Below are 18,567 nucleotides of genomic sequence, written 5' to 3'. Positions count from 1 at the left end.
GAAGGAAAGGGTAAAATGAGAAAAAGAAGGAAACACAGGGAAAAAATAGAATGAACGAGAAAGAGAAGGAAACACAGGGAAAAAATAGAATGGAGAGAAATTCAAAGTTAAATCATAACTGTGGATGAGATGAACTCACGCATAAAACAGAAGCAGATAGCAGAAATGATTAGAAACCACAAAAGGGAGCAAGTATTTTAAGTCCTTTACTTAAGTACTTACTTAAGTAAACTGAGATTCAAAGAGGTTCAAAATATTTCTCAGTAAGTCAATCTAGGGATCATATACCCTGAATTTCAATTAGGTGTTTTACAGTCTCTCTCAGCAAATCTGTCTTTTATATTTTCTAATCCATGGTGGGTTTAAATGGCATTTACTAAATACCTTTCCAGAAAGATTTCATCAACTCACAGTTCCTTCAGAAATGCAATAAAGTGCTGGCTTCTTAATAGCCTGAGAAAATGTTGAATTTAATCACGTGTAACTTTCTTTGTCAATTTAATAAGTGTAAGGTAGTATCACAGAGTTGTTTTAATTTCATTTTTCTGTTTGGTAGAAAGTTTAACCCATTTTCACCAGTTGGTTATTGACCATTTTTGTTCCTTTTTTAAAGAAGTAACTATTCCTAGCAGGTAGTAGCTACCTACTAAATGTTTATTGGTTTAGAATGGAACTTATTCTTAAATTTGTCCTTATTCCTTCTAAATTTTATGTCAGATTTCTTCCCAACTGTTGTATTCCCTTTTCAAAAATTATTCAGGATTGTTGCTTTTGGTTGTAAAAAAGCTCTCTATTTTTACATAATGGTAACACCAGAGATTTTTCAGTTGGAAAAAATATCAGAGATCATCTAGTCCAATCCCCTCATTTTGTAAATGAAAAAAATGAGGCCCAGAGGACAAAACAACTGGCCCATGGTAACAACGCATGTAGTAAGGAGGAGAGCTGGAAATTAAACCCAGGTCTGACTCTGAAACTAATGCTTTTTGCATAGTACCAGAATGCTGCTCATCTATTTTCTCACTTATAATTTCTTCTATTTAGTGACTAGATAAATGCTATAAATAAGTAATTCCATTTTTTAAAAAAAAGTTTTATGTTGATTTGTAAAATAGGTTCCTGATATAGTTGGGAATTATTGTAGTATGTGGTGCGAGATATCTGTTTTAATATCATTTTATGCTACATTCAAATTTTTCAACATATTTTTGTGGGCCACGGTTTTATAGGAAAGATAAATTAACTATTACCTATAAAGTGTGTCATATTTATAATGCTGATTTTACATGTAGATAGGACGGATATTGACTTATAAGGTGCAATTTTAGAGGCATGGGAAGCCTTAAAGATCTTTTCTCAGTCTAGATACCCCATCTCCTATACAAAAAAGCATCTATCTCACTGCTCCCTGATGCTTAAAAAAAAAAAAACAACTGGGAATAAACTTTTCCTTCCACAACTGACCATAACACTTAAAATGCAAATACCTCGGACAAAGGGATTCACATAGACCTAACTCTAAAGCCTAAGAATGCTATCAGTTCTCATCTTTACAGCCATCTAACTTGAAGGTGAGGACAACTGGTATTTCATAAGAAAGAGGGTGGCATTATGGAATGCGAAGGCACACAGTGTTTTAGAAGCGTTACTAGGCCAGGAGTCAGACAACCTGAATATTAGACTAAGTCTGCCACTAACTGGCTGTTTTACTTTGGATAAATCATTTAGTCTCTGGGCCTCACTTTTGTTAGAGTAAAAATATTTAATGAGAGAGATTAGGGTTCAGCGAAAAGAACGCTGGACTTGAAACTGAAAACCAAAGTTTGAGACCAAGTGTAAGTCATTTAATCTCTATGAGCCTCAGTTTTCTCATTTTTACAAGTAGGGTAATAAGGCTTACCCTAATTATCTCAAAGGTACTCTCTACACTATAAAGAGCATACGTATGGGCTACTATTAGCAAATGAAATTAGTTACAATCAGCAAATGAAGGGGCTAGAGTACCACTCTAAACCTGTGATTCTGTGACTAACGGGAAGAGGACTTTATTTGGAGTCAGAAGATCTAGGTTCAAATCTCTAGGACTTTTGATCAATTACTTCACTTTGCTGGGAGTCAGATTTCTTATCACTAAAGTGGTTATTATAGCAGATGGTCTCTAAGGTCACTCCCAGCTCTAAAACCTGAGATCCTTTAATCTAAACACTCCATTAGGTCTCTTTCTTATCAAAAATTATATTCTTGAGGTGTGGTCATCAAAACCAAATTTTACCTACACCACAATTTTGCCTAAGGCTAGCCCACTTTGCTAACTTCCTCATAGAGACAGTATACAACAGTGAACTGCATTCTCATTAGAGAACCATATTTTGAGTTGACATACTTACTTAATGAGAATTTTATTACGAGTCCAGGCAATCTCAGGCTGAGGATAAGACTCTACTGCGCACATGAAGGTGGCCACCTCTTCAACTAATGCATCTACTGTTTCAAGAGGAGTGGTGATGATAGGAGCTATAGAAAGTAAAGAAAACAAAAATGAAAAAATTTAAATTATATTCCACATTTGAAATCCTATTCTGTGAAAATTCACTACTGGTAGAGCTATGAACTAGGACAACATTTTTTTTTTTCAGTCAACAAACATTTCCAATAATTCACGTGAAATCATGCAACACATAGTTTCATATTTAGCCATGCTGTGAAAGGAAAAAAAAATACAAAAATCTCTAGGGAAAATAAAGTTTAAAAAAGTATTCTTCAATCTGCTCCTCAGAGTTCATTAGTTCTTTCTCTGGAGGTGGATAGCATTTTTTATCATGGGTCCTTTGTGTCTTGGATCATTGTCTTGATCAGAGTAGCTAAGTCTTTCACAGTTGATCATCCTTACAATATTGTTACTACTGTGTACAATGTTTTCCTGGTTCTGCTCACTTCACTTCGCATCAGTTCATGTAAGTCTTTCCAGGTTTTTCTGAAAACATCCTGCTTGTCATTTCTTATAGCACAATAGTATTCCATCACAAACATATACCACTTGTTTAGTCATCCCTCAATTGATGGGCATCCCCTCAGTTTCCAATTCTTTGCCACCACAAAAAGAGCTGCTATAAATATTTTTTTTAATTTAAATTTATTTATTTAACATATTTGGTTTTCAGCATTGATTTTCACAACAGTTTGAATTACAAATTTTCTCCCCATTTCTACCCTCCCCCCCACTCCAAGATGGCATATATTCTGGTTGCCCTGTTCCCCAGTCAGCCCTCCCCTCTATCACCCCCCTCCCCTCTCATCCCCTTTTCCCTTCCTTTCCCGTAGGGCAAGATAAATTTCTACGCCCCATTGCCTGTGTATCTTATTTTTTAGTTGCATGTAAAAACTTTTTTTTTTTGTTTTTGAACATCTGTTTTTAAAACTTTGAGTTCCAAATTCTCTCCCCTCTTCCCTTCCCACCCACCCTCCCTAAGAAGTCGAGCACTTCAACCTAGGCCACGCATGTATCATTATGTATACCCCTTCCACAATACTCATGTTGTGAAAGGCTAACTACATTTTGCTCCTTCCCAAACCATCCCGCTTTATAGAATTTTCTCCCTTGACCCTGTCCCCTTTCCAAAGTGTTTGTTTTGATTACCTCCACCCCCATCTGCCCTCTCCTCCATCACCGTCCCCCCCTTTTATTTTTTTTTTATCTTCCTCCCTCTTCTTTCCTGTGGGGTAAGATACCCAACTGAGTATGTATGGTATTCCCTCCTCAGGCCAAATCTGATGAGAGCAAGGTTCACTCATTCCCCCCTCACCTGCCCTCTCCCCTCCTCCCACAGAACTGCTTCCTCTTCCCACCTTTATGTGAGATAATCCACCCCATTCTATCTCTCCCTATCTCCCTCTCTCAGTATGTTGCTCTCTCATCCCTTAATTTCATTTCTTTTAGATATCTTCCCATCATCTTCAACTCACCCTGTGTCTGCTCTCTCTCTTTTACATATATATATATATGTTTGTATATATATATATATGTATATATATATATATGAACACACACACATATATATACATACATACACATGCATGCATATACACATAGATACATACATACATACACATTCACATATATATATATATATATATATATATATATACACATAAACATATATATGTGCATATTCCCTTCAACCACCCCAACACTGACGTCTCATGATTCACACACATCATCTTTCCATGTAGGAATGTAAACAAAACAGTTCAACTTTAGTAAGTCCCTTGCAATTTCCGTTTCTTGATTACCTTTTCATGCTTCTCTTGATTCTTGTGTTTGAAAGTCAAATTTTCTATTCAGTTCTGGTCTTTTCACTCAGAAAGCTTGAAAGTCCTCTATTTTATTGAAAATCCATATTTTGCCTTGGAGCATGATACTCAGTTTTGCTGGGTAGGTGATTCTAGGTTTTAATCCTAGCTCCATTGACCTCCGGAATATCGCATTCCAAGCCCTTTGATCTCTCAGTGTAGAAGCTGCCAGATCTTGTATTATTCTGATTGGGTTTCCACAATACTCAAACTGTTTCTTTCTGGCTGCTTGCAGTATTTTCTCCTTGATCTGGGAGCTCTGGAATTTGGCGACAATATTCCTAGGAGATTTCTTTTTGGGATCTATTTGAGGAGGTGATCGATGGATTCTTTCAATTTCTGTTTTGCCCTGTGGCTCTAGAATATCAGGGCAGTTCTCCTTGATAATTTCTTGAAAGATGGTATCTAGGCTCTTTTTTTGATCATGGCTTTCAGGTAGTCCAATAATTTTTAAATTATCTCTCCTGGATCTATTTTCCAGGTCCGTGGTTTTTCCAAGGAGATTTTCTTCCATTTTTTCATTCCTTTGGTTCTGTTTTATAATATCCTGATTTCTCATAAAGTCACTAGCTTCCACTTGCTCCAATCTAATTTTTAAAGTAGTATTTTCTTCAGTGGTCTTTTGGACCTCCTTTTCCATTTGACTAATTCTGCCTTTCAAGGCATTCTTCTCCTCATTGGCTTTTTGGAGCTCTTTTGCCATTTGAGTTAGTCTGTTTTTTAAGGTGTTGTTTTCTTCAGTGTATTTTTCAGTATTTTTTTGGGTCTCCTTTAGCAAGTCATTGACTTGTTTTTCATGGTTTTCTCGCATCCTTCTCATTTCTCTTCCCAATTTTTCCTCTACTTCTCTAACTTGCTTTTCCAACTCCTTTTTGAGCTCTTCCATGGCCTGGGACCAATTCCTGTTTTTCTTGGAGGTTTCTATTGTAGGCTCTTTGACTTTATTAATTTCTTCTGTCTGTATGTTTTGGTCTTCTTTGTCAGCAAAGAAAGAATGCAAAGTCTGAGACTGAATCTGGGTGTGTTTTCACTGCCTGGCCATATTCCCAACCAACTAACTTGACCCTTGAGTTTTTCAGTGGGGTATGACTGCTTGTAGACTAACGAGTTCTATGTTCCACGTTTGGGGGGGAGGTGCCAGGTCTGCCACCCCAGCACTGCTCCTTCCCCAAGAACCCCCAGCCCGAACTGGGCTTAGATCTTCGGCAGGCTGTGCTCCCCTGCTCTGATCCGCCACTTAATTCCTCCCACCAGGTGGGCCTGGAGCCAGAAGTAACAACAGCTGTAGCTGCCCCACCTCCGCTGCCCCCGGGGCTGGAAGCCGAACCTCGAACTCCTTCCACTCCCGCAGCTTTTCCCACTAACCTTCTCAGCAGTCTTTGGTGTTTGTGGGTTGAGAAGTCTCGTAACTGCCACAGCTCACTGAATCAGGGCGCTAGGGCCCTCTCCGCCCGGCTTCTGGTCTGGATGGTCCACGCCGCTCAGGCTGGGCTCTGCTCCACTCCAATCCCAGCTCCCAGCTCCCAGCTCCCAGCTCCCAGCTCCGTGTGGGATAGACCTCACCCAGAGACCATCCAGGCTGTCCTGGGCTGGAGCCCTGCTTCCCTCTGCTGTTTTGTGGGTTCTGCCATTCTAGAATTGGTTCAGAGCCATTTTTTATAAGTTTTTGGAGGGTCTCCGTAAGGAGCTCACACTATTCCCTGCTTACCAGCCGCCATCTTGGCTCCGCCCCTGCTATAAATATTTTCGTATGTATAGGCCCCTTTCCTTTGATCTCTTTGGGATGTAGATCCAATACTGGTGTTGCTGGGTTAAAAAACATGCAAAGTTTTAAGGCCCTTTGGGCATAGTTAGGACAACTATTTTGAAGAACAATTTGGAATTATGCAAGAAAAGTTAGTAACATTTTTCTAACCCTTGAAATAGTCCCACTATTGAGTTTATGACTGATGGAAGTAGGCAATAATCCCCATTGTCAGAGTAATAAGGGGTAGTAAGAAAATACCTATTCATTCAAAAATATTCACAGGAGCATTATTTGCAATAACAAATAAAAAAGTAGGGGGTAGGGAGAACTCTGTGCCTCACTGGAAATGGCTGAACAAATTGTGTTAATTAAGTCAATAACTGTGTCATAAAGAATAACAAATATGAAAAATTTAAAGAAACATGGAAAACATTGTATGACATGATTTAAAGCTATTTAAATGAGAGAGCAGCATTGACAGTAGTTATGATATGAAGATAACTCCCTCTACCTTAGTGAAGAAATTTCTTCTACCAAATAGAAGTCAACAACTGTTTTGCAATTTAATAATAACACTAATAATAAGAATATTTATATGGCACTTACTATGTGCCAGACATTTTGCTAAGTGCTTTACAATTATTATCTGGCTTGAGCCTTGCAATGATCCTGGGAAGTAGATGCCATGATTATTCCCATTTTACAAATGAGGAAACTGAGGCAAATAGCAGTTAAGTGACTTGACCAAGGTCACAAAGCTAGTAAATATCTGAGCCCATATTTGAACTCCAGTCTTCCTTGCTCTAGGCCCAGAACTTTATCCATGGAACCACCAAACTACCTCAATTTTAGAGTCATTACAAATTGCCTAGAATGCAGCACTTCTTAAACTGTGAATCATGACCCCCCGATAGGGTTGAGAAAAATTTGGCAACAGTGAGAGGTTTCTGAACACATAACGACCAAAAATCAATTAAAAATCAAACACGTAATGAATCCGAGGTGTTTCTGGTGGTACGTGTCTATGAGCAACTTCTCTGTAGCCTGGGTTCTGAACACAAAACACGCATATTTTGCACCTCCCATACTGTCACTCGCACACAGCACCACAAATGCTGCCAAAACCAAAAAAAGGGGTTGCCAGTGGGAAAAGTTTAAGAAGCTCTGGCCTACAGCACTGGAAAGCTATGTAACATCCAGGTTCACTCAACAAATGAGTTAGAAAAAGGACTTGAATCAGACCTTTCTGACTCCAAACACATCCATGCACGGTATCCTAAAAGTCTTAGTTCATTTTTAAGCTATTAAAGTGTGAAATTCATTAAGACTTTTGAGATACCTCCACTATGCCACACTGCATCTCAGCACCAAACAGCAACAAATCTCAGTTAAAAGACAATGACCAATGTTGGTACTGAAGTAATTATCAAAATCAAAGTACATAATCCTTTCTTATAAAAAAATAAAAAGTATCACACTACCAAATATAATGTTGCCAACTCTTAACAGCAACCTCTCTTTTATGTTACTTTATTTAGCTGTCTGGGGTGGGGATTATACTTTGCAGATGATTTGTTTATAGGTATGTTTGGTCTAAGTCTATATGAAAATAAAACAGTTAAAAAATAAAATATTTATTATCAACAGACATTTCAACTGTGTGCCAAGATCTAGTGATAACAAAGAAGTGTAAGGCAGAGTCCTTGCCTTCATCAAATTTACAGTTGAATGGGGAAAACACAATATAGCTGTGAAATAAAGGGTGTCATACAACTAAGTGGTAAATGAATTGTACCACCAAGAAACATTAAGGCTAGTCACTGGCAGGAGACGTCATGGTGAGCTGCGCAGCAGTAAAATCATTTTTTAAAAATTGGAATTGTTAGGGTTGGTTATTATAGTTGAAGTAGGACATGGGCCACCCCTAGAAGTAGGCCTAGGGTACATTGAGAGAAAAGGGCACATATATGAGGGTCCAGGGTTCTTTCTTATTAGTGCATTAGGAGAAGTTGAAGTTAGAAAATCAGCTTGACAGCAATTTTTGTGGTGACCAAGAATTGGAAATTGAGGGGTTTCCCATCAATTAGAGAATAGCTGAACAAGTTGTGGTATATGAATGTAATGGAATACTATTGTGCTAGAAGAGATGATGAGCAGGTGGATTTAAGAAAAACCTGTGAAGACTTACATGAACTGATGCTGAGTGAAATGAGCAGAACCAGGAGAGCATTGTACACAGCGATAGCAAAATTTGCGATGATCAACCATGATAGAATTAGCTCTTCTCAGCAATGCAATGATCTAAGACAATTCCAAAGGACTCATGATGGAAAATGCTAACCACACCCAGAGAAAGAATCATGGAATTTAAATGCAGATTGAAGCTTACTACTTTCTCTTTTTTTCTGGTTTTTCCCTTTTGGTCTGATTCTTTTTTTTTTTTTCATTTCTGTTTTTTTTTTTAAATTTTTATTTTTAGTTTGCAACACATGGTTCTACATAATTTTGAGTTCCAGATTTTCTTCCCTCCCTACCCTCTCCCTCCCCAAGATGGCATGGAATCTCATATAACTACCACGTATAACTTCGCATTGAATTAATTTATACACTAGTCCAGCTGTGGAGAAGAATTATGACCAATGGAATGAATCATGAGAAAGAAGAAGCAGAACCAAAAAAAAAAAAAAACAACCCAAAAACAAAAACAAAAGAGAAGAAAAAAGGGGGAAAAAAGGCGAGCATGAAGTGTGCCTCAATCTGCATTCAAACTTCATAGTTCTTTCTCTGAATGTAGATAGCATTCTCCATCGTGAGTCCTTTGGAGTTGTCTTTGTACCTTGTGTTGCTGAGAAGAGCGAAGTCTGTCAGGGTTGGTCCTCACGGAATCCGTATATCTGTGGTTGTGTATAATGTTCTCCTGGCTCTGCTCCGCTCACTCAGCATTATGTCGTGTAGGTTTTTCCAGGTTGTTATGAAGTCTGTATCATCCCCATTTCTTATGGCACAATACTTTCATATACCACAGCTTGTTCAGCCATTCCCCAATTGATGGGCATCCCTTTGATTTCTAATTCTTGGCTACCACAAAAAGAGCCGCTATAAATATTTTTGTACATATGGGTCCTTTTCCCGCTTGTGTGATTTCTTTGGGATACAACCCTAGAAGTGGTATTGCTGGGTCAAAGGGTATGAACATTTTTATGGCCCTTTGGGCGTAGTTCCAAATTACTCTCCAAAATGGCTGGATCATCTCACAACTCCACCAGCAATGTTGTTCTGATTCTTCTTTCACAACATAACTAATGTGGAAATATGTTTAATATAGCCTATATGTTTAAATAGCCTATGTCAGATTGCTTGCTCTCTGGGGGAGGGAGAAAAAAATTTGGAACTCAAAATCTAAAAACGTGAATGTTGAAATCTATCTTCACGTATAATTGGGAAAAATAAAATACTATTAAATGGGGCGGGGGAAAGGATGTTTAATAAAGGAAAATTAGCTCAAGGCCAAAGAAGAGTCTGAATTTTATTCTCAAAGTATTAGGAAGCTAAAAACTGTGCAGTTTGTTAGGTGCAAAGGATTGTATCTGGCAATCTCAATATGTGAGTAGGATTAGAGAAGAAATGCCCTGTAGGCTATAAGAACAGTTAAGAGATTATTTTAGTAATTCAGATATGTACTTGTAGTGTCACATGTTAGGGGAAAAGTAACGGGAATGGAGAAAAGAACAAGGGTGTGCCTGAAAAAGGTTGAGGCTTAAGTAGATTCTCAGCTCCATACTGAGTCATCAGTGTGGTGTAGCAGCCAAAAACTTTAATGCCGTCTTGGGCCTTATTAAAGATGCATAGGCTCCAAGAATAAGGTGATAATACCTCTGCAATCTGCCCTGACCAGACATCTGGCATACTGTGTCTAGTTCTAGTCACCACAATTGAGGAAAGTCAAAGATAAGATGCAGTGTGTCCAGAGGAAGACAACCAGGATGATGAAGGTCCTTGATTCCATAATACAGAACTAGGGATGCTTAGCTTGGGAAAATGTCATGATAGATGTCTGTAAGTATTTGAAGACCTGTCATGTGGAAGATTAGCCTTGTTCTGTTTTATCCCAAAGAGTAGAACTAGATAAAATGAGCGGAAGTTACGAGAATGTAAATTTGTTTGGTGTCAGGAAAAATTTCCTAACAATAAAAGCTATTCCAAAATAACATGGGTTTTTGTTGTTCAGTCATTTCAGTTATGTCCAACTCTTCATCACCCCGTTTGGGGTTTTCTTAGCAAAGATACTGAAGGGGTTTGTCATTTCCTTCTCCAGCTTATTTTATAGATGATGAAACTGAGGCAAACAGGGTTAAATGATTTGCCCGGGGACACATAGCTGTCTGGATTTGAACTCAGGTCTTCCTGAGTCAAGGCCTGGTGCTCTATCCACTGTGCAACCTAGCTACCCCTGACATGGGTTATATAAGGAAATTGTAGGTTCTCTCTCATTGAAGAACCCTCAAGCTAGATGACTGACCATGTGTTTTAAGAGATTTTGTGAAGGAACAATTAACAGAATTTGGAGAGAGACTGGATAAAAGGAAAGGGGCCAAAGATGTCTTTAAGGTTTCAATTGCCTAGATGACTAAAGTTCACAGAAATGGTTAAGATGATAGTGGTGGTAGGACATCTTAAGGAGGGGAAAGGAAGAGAGGAGTTCATTTTGGGGGGTGTTGAGCTTGACCTATATAATATCAGTAAGGCAAAATTCATGATCTTGGAGGGGACAATGGGCATGCCTGAATGGTTTGGAATCACAAAGCATAATGAATTCTCTAGGTAGAAGGCAGAGGAAGTATAACATCTATGTAGACTCCAAAGGATCAGACTCAAGGATCAATGCCCCTAATTCGATATTGTGGCAATAACATTCCAAAACGGATAAACTCACCTCACTATAGTAACAAGGAGACTATAACAAAATATTATAGCACCAAACCAAACCTTACTTGTGCTTCCCCTCAATGCTAGGGCCCTGCTATAAGAAGATCACTCATGAATCCTAACTCTCTGCTTAACATTCTCCTGCAGCTCCGCTGACTCCAAGTTACACAACTCCCTCTTGTGTTCAGCACTCTCTCCTCTGCACACTCCGGAAGCTGGTCCTTGGCTTCTGAATCCTGCTTCTGCTCCACTGTGTCCAGTTCCACTCTCAGTCCTCAGTTTCTCCTCCTCCTAGTTCTCAGTTTTCAATTAATGCTATTTCTGCTTTCTGTTCTCTCTTTTTATATAGTCCTTAGTCATCTGATTGACTTGATCGACTAGAACTCAGGCACATATCATTGGTTCTGGTCTTAGCAACTCCCCTTAGGGCCCTGAGGGCATCACACCTCTCTCAAATTAGCAAACTAGTTTGCTAACTAGCCTGGGGCCTTACATCTATTTAGTGAAAGGGTGTGGGCCTGTCTCTAATCAGACTTCCCTTTGTTGGCCCCACCCGAAGCCTATTCAATGGTTAAGGGAAAGATCTTTTCACTTACTGATTGGTTTTACAAGCTTATAGGAAGGGATCTAGGTAGAGCTACCAAACATTGGTAATTCAATTAATTGGAAATTCAAAACTAGAATTTAAGAGAAAATGTGGGGCTAAAGATGTAGATTTGGAAGACAGAGGCATAGAGTGATAATTGAAGCCAAGGTCTCTGAAGAAGAGAAGGCAGTTAACACAATTGACTCTATCCTATTTATTGGATTATCATATTTAGAGTTTAAAGGCACATTAGAAATTTCTAATCCAACTCCCTCATTTTACAAATGAGGAAACTGAGGCTCAGAGAGATGAAGTGATATAGTCACATAGATAGAAAATGACAGAGGTGGGGTTTGAACTCAGGCTTCCTGATTCCAAATCCAGTGATTTTTTCCCTTTTCATTACTTTTCCTTGCCTTCTCAAGAGCATTCAGAAATCTGCTTACAAGTTCTGGCTGACCAAATTTATATCATTTGTTGAAACACTGGATTACTTTTTTTTTCCCCTACTTTTATTTTTCTCTTACATCCCAGTTTTCTCCTCAACAGAAGGCCTTTTAAACCTAAATATTTAATTTGTCTCCTCTACCCAGAGGAGATATGAAATCATATACGACAAAAATAAATTCGCTTATAGTGCCTTATTCTTAAGTTGTTGCTTTTCCCTAATTTATTAGATCATGCCATCTGCATTTGGGAGGAGTTCTGAGCAGAGAACAGAATGGAAAGCCAGACTACACAGCAATTTATTCTAGAAAGATATTGGTATAAGCCCAGCAGAATGAAGCTATCCTCTATATCAGTTGCTGTCCACTAGTCTGGGGACATTTGAAGGTTCCTGAGATCCTTTTAGGGAAAGTCTGCAAGGTAAAAACTATTTTTATAATACTAAAATGTTTTAACTTCCAAAAAAGTAAATATAGATACGTGTAACTCACTCACATAAAACAAAACCTTATGTGGGTTCCTCAATCATTTTTGAGAATGTAAAGGGAGGAGGGACTTCTGGGTAATTTGAGCAACAAGGTCATGGACTAAACATTTTTCTCTGATCCACAGAACCTCTCCTAAACAGAAATTATATGCCAAAGATGAAGCAACTTTAGCTGTCTCCATGGTATAGGATAGGGCTGTCCAACCGTAGATTTTTATTGGAACAATACACAATGTATTTTGATTTGCCATTTCAGTAAGAGCTCTTGGTAGCTGGGCTGCAGTTACTAAAGCATTTATGTAATTTTCTATGCTTGTAGGCAGCCACATAAATCTCACTGCAGGTGGCACGTGGACCGAGGCCCATATTTTGGACAGCTCTGGTATAGGATACTATAGAGGGTTAAAAAAAAAATATCAAAAACTGGAGCTCACTGTCCCTGGCTTAACTCTGCACTCCTACCTACCTCCCTTGCTACCAGCAGCAAAGCTGTGTTAAGAGACCCAGGGACATGTCACAAGCTTATATCAAAACACATCTATGAAAAAATACTACAAAACCAAGGGAAATGGTTTAACATTTGATAAGACAAAGGACCCTGTGGAATTTAAGGAGAACGTTGAACCAAAACATGCTGTTCCTCAGTGGTTTAAAAGAGAAATGAGAATTATGAGCCAAAACTTATGTCCTGCAAGGCAAAATAAGGAGCAGAACAGAAAAACTTAAATTTGCAATGGCAAGACTCACCAAAGAAACAAAAGAGAACATTAGTTTGGGTATGCAAATACTCAGAAGTTAAAATGATTGTGATAAATAAATACTATTGTGCTGTAAGAAATAATGAGCTTGATGATCTTAGAACAACATGGATAGACTTGCGTGAAATAATAAAGAGTGATATGAGCAGAACTAAGAAAGTGTCGTATACATTATCTTATATACATATACATAGTGATATCATTTTAAGAACTTTGAGCAAATAAACCATTTTAACTATTATAAATACTCATATTAACTACAAAGGACATAGGAAAGAAGATGGTATCTGTATCCAGAGAAAGAAATGATAAATAGGAGTGTGTATAGAATGGCATATATATATATGTATATATATATATATGTATATACGTATGGATATGGATATGGATAGTTCTAGGAACTATGGAAAAGAGGCTTTTGGTCACTTACAGACAAGAAAACAGTCCAAGAGAGTGGTGACCACAACTGTCCTTAGATCATGCCACCATGGAAGAACTAAAAATATACAGATTCTCTAGCACTAGCTCTGAAAGCAACAGCATAAAAAACCTAAAGCTTAAGACAGAGCCCCTTCAACCCTGGGAGTGGAGCATAACTTTAACATGAAGTTAAAAGTCAAGAAAAAGACTAGAAAATGAGCAAACAACAAAAAACAACTTGACCACAGAAAGTTACTATGGAGACAGGGAAGGTCAAAACACGAACTCAGAAGAAGACAATGAAATCAAAATACCATATGAAAGGCCTCAAAGAAAAATGCGACTTGGTCTCAGGCCCCAAAAGAATTTTTAGAAGATCTTTAAAAGGATTTAAAAAATCAAATAAGAAAGGTAGAAGAAAAATTGAGAAAAGAAATGAGAGTGGTGCAAGAAAAACAAAGAGTCAGGAGCTTGCTGAAGGAGACACAAAAAAATTGAAGAAAACACTTTACACAACAGAATAGTTCAAACAGTAGAAGAGGCACAAAAATCCACTGAAGAGAAGAACTCCCTAAAAAGCAGAATTGGCCAATGGAAAAAAAGAGATGTACAAAAATTCACTGAAGAGAACTTAAAAAGCAGAATTGGCCAAATGGAAAAGAAGGTACAAAAGCTTACTGAGGAAAACAATTTCTTAAAAATTAGAATTGGGCAAGTGGAATACAATGACTCTGTGAGACATCAAGAAACAATAAAACAAAAATCAGAAGAATTAAAAAATAGAAGAAAATGTGAAATATCTAATTGGAAAAACAACTGTCTTGGACAACCGATTAAGAAAAGATGATTGAAGAACCTTTGAACCAGAGATGCCATTGCTGGGCTTACATTCCAAGGAAGCCATTCATAAGAAAAAAGTCCCCATATACACCAAAATATTTGTAGCAATACCTTTTCATGAAACCTAAGCATTGGAAACAAAGTAAATGGCCAATTGGAGAATGGCTAAACAAATTGTGGTACATGAATGTAATGAAACACTACTGTGCTGTAATAAATTATGTGTATAATGAATACAGAGAAGCATGGAAAAATCTGCATGAACTGATGTGGAGTGAAGCAAAGCCACAAAAATATTATACACAGTAACTACAACAATGCAAATGGAAAGAACAATGACACACCAAAAAATCAAAAGTAAATGTAACGGAATTATAAAGCTCAAAGGGGACTCAAATGAAGAGCTATGAGAAGACACCCCAAACCTACCACTTCGTGGAGGGGGGAGATTCTACACTTTGCACATGTGTTCAGACTTTCTCAGTGTATCAATAAGTTGTGCTGACTTTTTCCCTCTCTCTAAAAAAATCTATTTGTCATATCATATGGCTTTCTGGGAAGGGAAGGAGAAGGGTAGAGGGAATACTATGATGATATAAAAATAGAAAATAGTAATAAAAACTTAAGTTTAAAGAATGTAAAAGGATCCTGAGACCCAAAAATTTAAGAACCACTGCTCTAAAGGTCCTACCTGAGAATACCTGCTAAATACTAAAACTCCACGGCAAGCCATTTTGTCCTTATTTAAGGAACTATTGTACTCCTTAAGTCAACCTAGTAAATGTCAAAAATTTACCAAGCAAAAAGATTTTATTTTGATCATCGTTTCTTACTTACATTTATTTAACACATTATTGAGCACCTACTATATTCTAGGCACTATACTAAACACTAGGACTACAAAGACAAAAATGAAAGTTGGTTCTCACGGAACTTGCATCGTACCAATAAATATGTAGTAAAATAATTCTTTTCAGCATTCCTTTCTATTCATCTTGTCAATATTACTAAACCATGTGGCAGTACTCAAGGAGGAGTGTGCTGGAGTCAGCACCACCAGCCCAATTGTTAAATTTCAGTGTGAACATTCATACCTTGGAAATCAGCAAACTATAAATCATTGTTTTCTTGATTTAGCTTTTAAAAAGTGATGGAGAAAATGCTAATATGCAGAATAAACTTACAAGTACGTCATCTAAGTACCTGGTTGTTAAATATTTACCAGCACACCTTCTTAGGGAGCTAAGGCTCCGAGAAGCTAAGGGACTTGACCAGGGTTACCCACTCCAGATGCGTCAGAGGCATGATTTGAACTGAGGTCTTCACAGCTTTTAGGTTGGCTATCTACTACTCTAAACTGCCTCTAGTAGAGGAAAGGTTTTTTCAAGTACAAGAACTACACGTATTTCTTTCCCCAGAAAACAGTAAGGCTGGGAAAGTATATATAGTTTGACACTCTACCCTACATGCTTCAGAAAACAGTGATGGGGAATTAAAAAATCACACTCCTCCCCTCTGTAGCAACAATCTTGCTAGCAGCTACTGTGGCTGTGTAAGACCAACAACCACCAGGACACAGAGGGTTGCGAACACAGGTTCTTTGATCCGCTTTTCTAAGGAAAGCAACTTTAAGGGATTAACAATGTCAGTTTAATCAAACATACATATATCATTCACTTAGTTCAGAGGGAAAAGATCAGCCCCCCTGAACTTAAAGGCAAATACAAACAGAAATTACAAGCAACAACAGACAAACCTTGTCTGATCAAATCACAATACATAGTTACCAGAGAAGAACTAATGCTTCTGCGTTAGCAAAGCTGGGGGGCAGTTACAACGGCTTGCCCAGAGTCTCAACACTCCTTCCATTAGTGAGCCCCAAAAGTCAAACACCAATCTTCCCTCAATTATATCCAGTTTGGAGCCCTGAGGGCTCTGACCTCACCCAGGCTGGGTGTGTGGAAGTTCCCCACCCCTTGCATCACATCATATACAAGTCAATGACTCCTGATTGCCTCAGTGCTGAGAAATACTCCAGAACAAAAACAGCACAAGGTTTCTCACCAATTCAAAGGGGAGACTTGATAGTCTTAGCATCCCAAAAGGGAAGAACAGGGAAAAGTCTGATTGCCTTAACATTTTCACCCCTCCAGGATCCTTGGCTTTAACTAATAATCTAAATAGCCATGGATCTTGGAACCACAGAGGCATTACACTTTGTGATCCCATCTCAGAACTAAAGCATAACATTCACAACACATCCCATTTTGCTTGCCATTACACCCTCCTAGTTCCACTGGCTGTCCCAGAGGAAATCATGATAGACTAAGTAACAATAAAGAAGAGATTGGCATGCTCTTAAAGCCTACCATAAATCTGGAGTCTTGGAAGAGCATACTATCTATTCCTTATTTGTGGTGCTGACCTTCAGTGGTAGAAAGAGGGAAGGTATTCCCTATTCCAATCAAATAAGAGATCTAGTCTCTTTCCTCTTGCAATGGTATGCTGGTAAGTAGTAGAGAAAACTGCAGGAGGAGGCAGCTACAGATGCCATCTTGCAAGGCTACTGGAGGTGCAAGCTAGACATGAAGCCACGGTAGAGAAACACCAATCTGAGGAAACAACTCTCCAAGAGTCTCCTGCTGAAAACCTACCCAAGGCAATACTGTAATTGATCAGGCACATACAAACCTCTTGGGAGGAGATGCTTACTCACAGGAATTGTTATTTCCATGGGCTCTGAGATAAGGTCTATTTGTTTCCCTCAACCTAGAAATAAACTTGCTTTTGTGCACAGAACCTTGTGAATCTGTGTGTTTATAAGGGAGAATTATTAATTACATATTGAGTATATGTATTACATATGGAAGTTCCTAGATGCATTGGTGGGAGCAATGGGCCAGAAAACTGAGAATCTCCCAAAGAGTACTCAGATACCTTCATGTTAGGAAAGAGCCTCTGACACAAGGTTATAGATGATTGCTCTAAATGGATAATATATCATAGAAATGGACAATTAGATTATAGGAGAAGCCAACATCTGGATTCATAATTATATAACTTGTTTATATTTCTTTATATTTTAAACATCGAAATGGGAAAAAGTTATCTAGCCCATTAAAACTGTATCTCAGTGATTAAACTAGAAAATATGATGCTTCATTGATTATACTAAAGCCTTCGATTGGCTGGATCACAACAAAATGTGGCAAGTCCTCAAAGAGAAGGGAGCATCAGGAGGATGAGATCATCTTACCTGTATGCAGGCCAAGATGCAACAGTTAGAACCAAATATGGAACAAGTGACTGGAATACAAGGCTGTATATTGCCACTTTATTTAACTTATATGCAGAGTACATCATGTGAAATGCCAGGCTGGATGAATCCAAAGCTGGAATTAAGGTTGCCAGGAGAAGTATCAACAATCTCAGATATGCAGTTGATACCATTCTGATGGCGGAAAGTGAAAAGGAATAAACAAACCTCTTGATGAGGGTAAAAGAGGAGAGTGTAAAAGCTGGCCTGAAGCTTAACATCAAAGAAAAAAAACAAACTAAGATCTTGGCAAATGGTCCCATCACTTCCTGGCAAATGGGGAAGAAATGGAAGCAGTGTGAGATTTTATATTCTTGGGCTTAAGGATCACTACAGAAAGTGCTTACAGCCATGAAATTAAAAGATGCTTGTTCTTTGGAAAGAAAGCCATGGCAAATCTGGACAGACATACTAAAAAGCAGAGACATTACCTTGCCAACAAAGGTCCATATAGTCAAGGCTATGGTTTTTCCAGTAGTAATGTCTGGCTGTGAGAGTTGGATTATAAGGAAAGTTGAGCACTACAGAATCAATGCTACCAAACTGTAGTGCTAGAAGAGACTTTTCAGAATACCTTGAGCAGTAAGGAGATCAAATCAGTCGACACTTTATTCATTTATTTATCAGTCGACTATTTACTGGAAAGTCAAATACTGAATCTGGAGCTTAAATACTTTGGCAACATAATAA

General features: G+C 38.2%; 1 protein-coding gene across 2 annotated transcripts in view; it reads right to left on the bottom strand.

Moving 5' to 3' along the window:
* MUSK (muscle associated receptor tyrosine kinase) overlaps nt 1–18,567 on the bottom strand; it is a 208,486-nt gene that overhangs the window by 175,670 nt on the left and 14,249 nt on the right. For both annotated transcript variants that reach the window (XM_036739041.1, XM_036739042.1), the window contains exon 2: nt 2,388–2,514. In XM_036739041.1, coding sequence (XP_036594936.1) covers nt 2,388–2,514 — 127 coding nt within the window. The remainder of the gene's footprint in view (nt 1–2,387; nt 2,515–18,567) is intronic.

The sequence above is a fragment of the Trichosurus vulpecula genome, chromosome 9 (assembly GCF_011100635.1).
Source record: "Trichosurus vulpecula isolate mTriVul1 chromosome 9, mTriVul1.pri, whole genome shotgun sequence".
Classification (NCBI taxonomy): Eukaryota; Metazoa; Chordata; class Mammalia; order Diprotodontia; family Phalangeridae; genus Trichosurus; species Trichosurus vulpecula.
The sequence above is the reverse complement of the archived record's forward strand: the minus strand, read 5'-3'. Positions and strand labels throughout refer to the sequence as shown.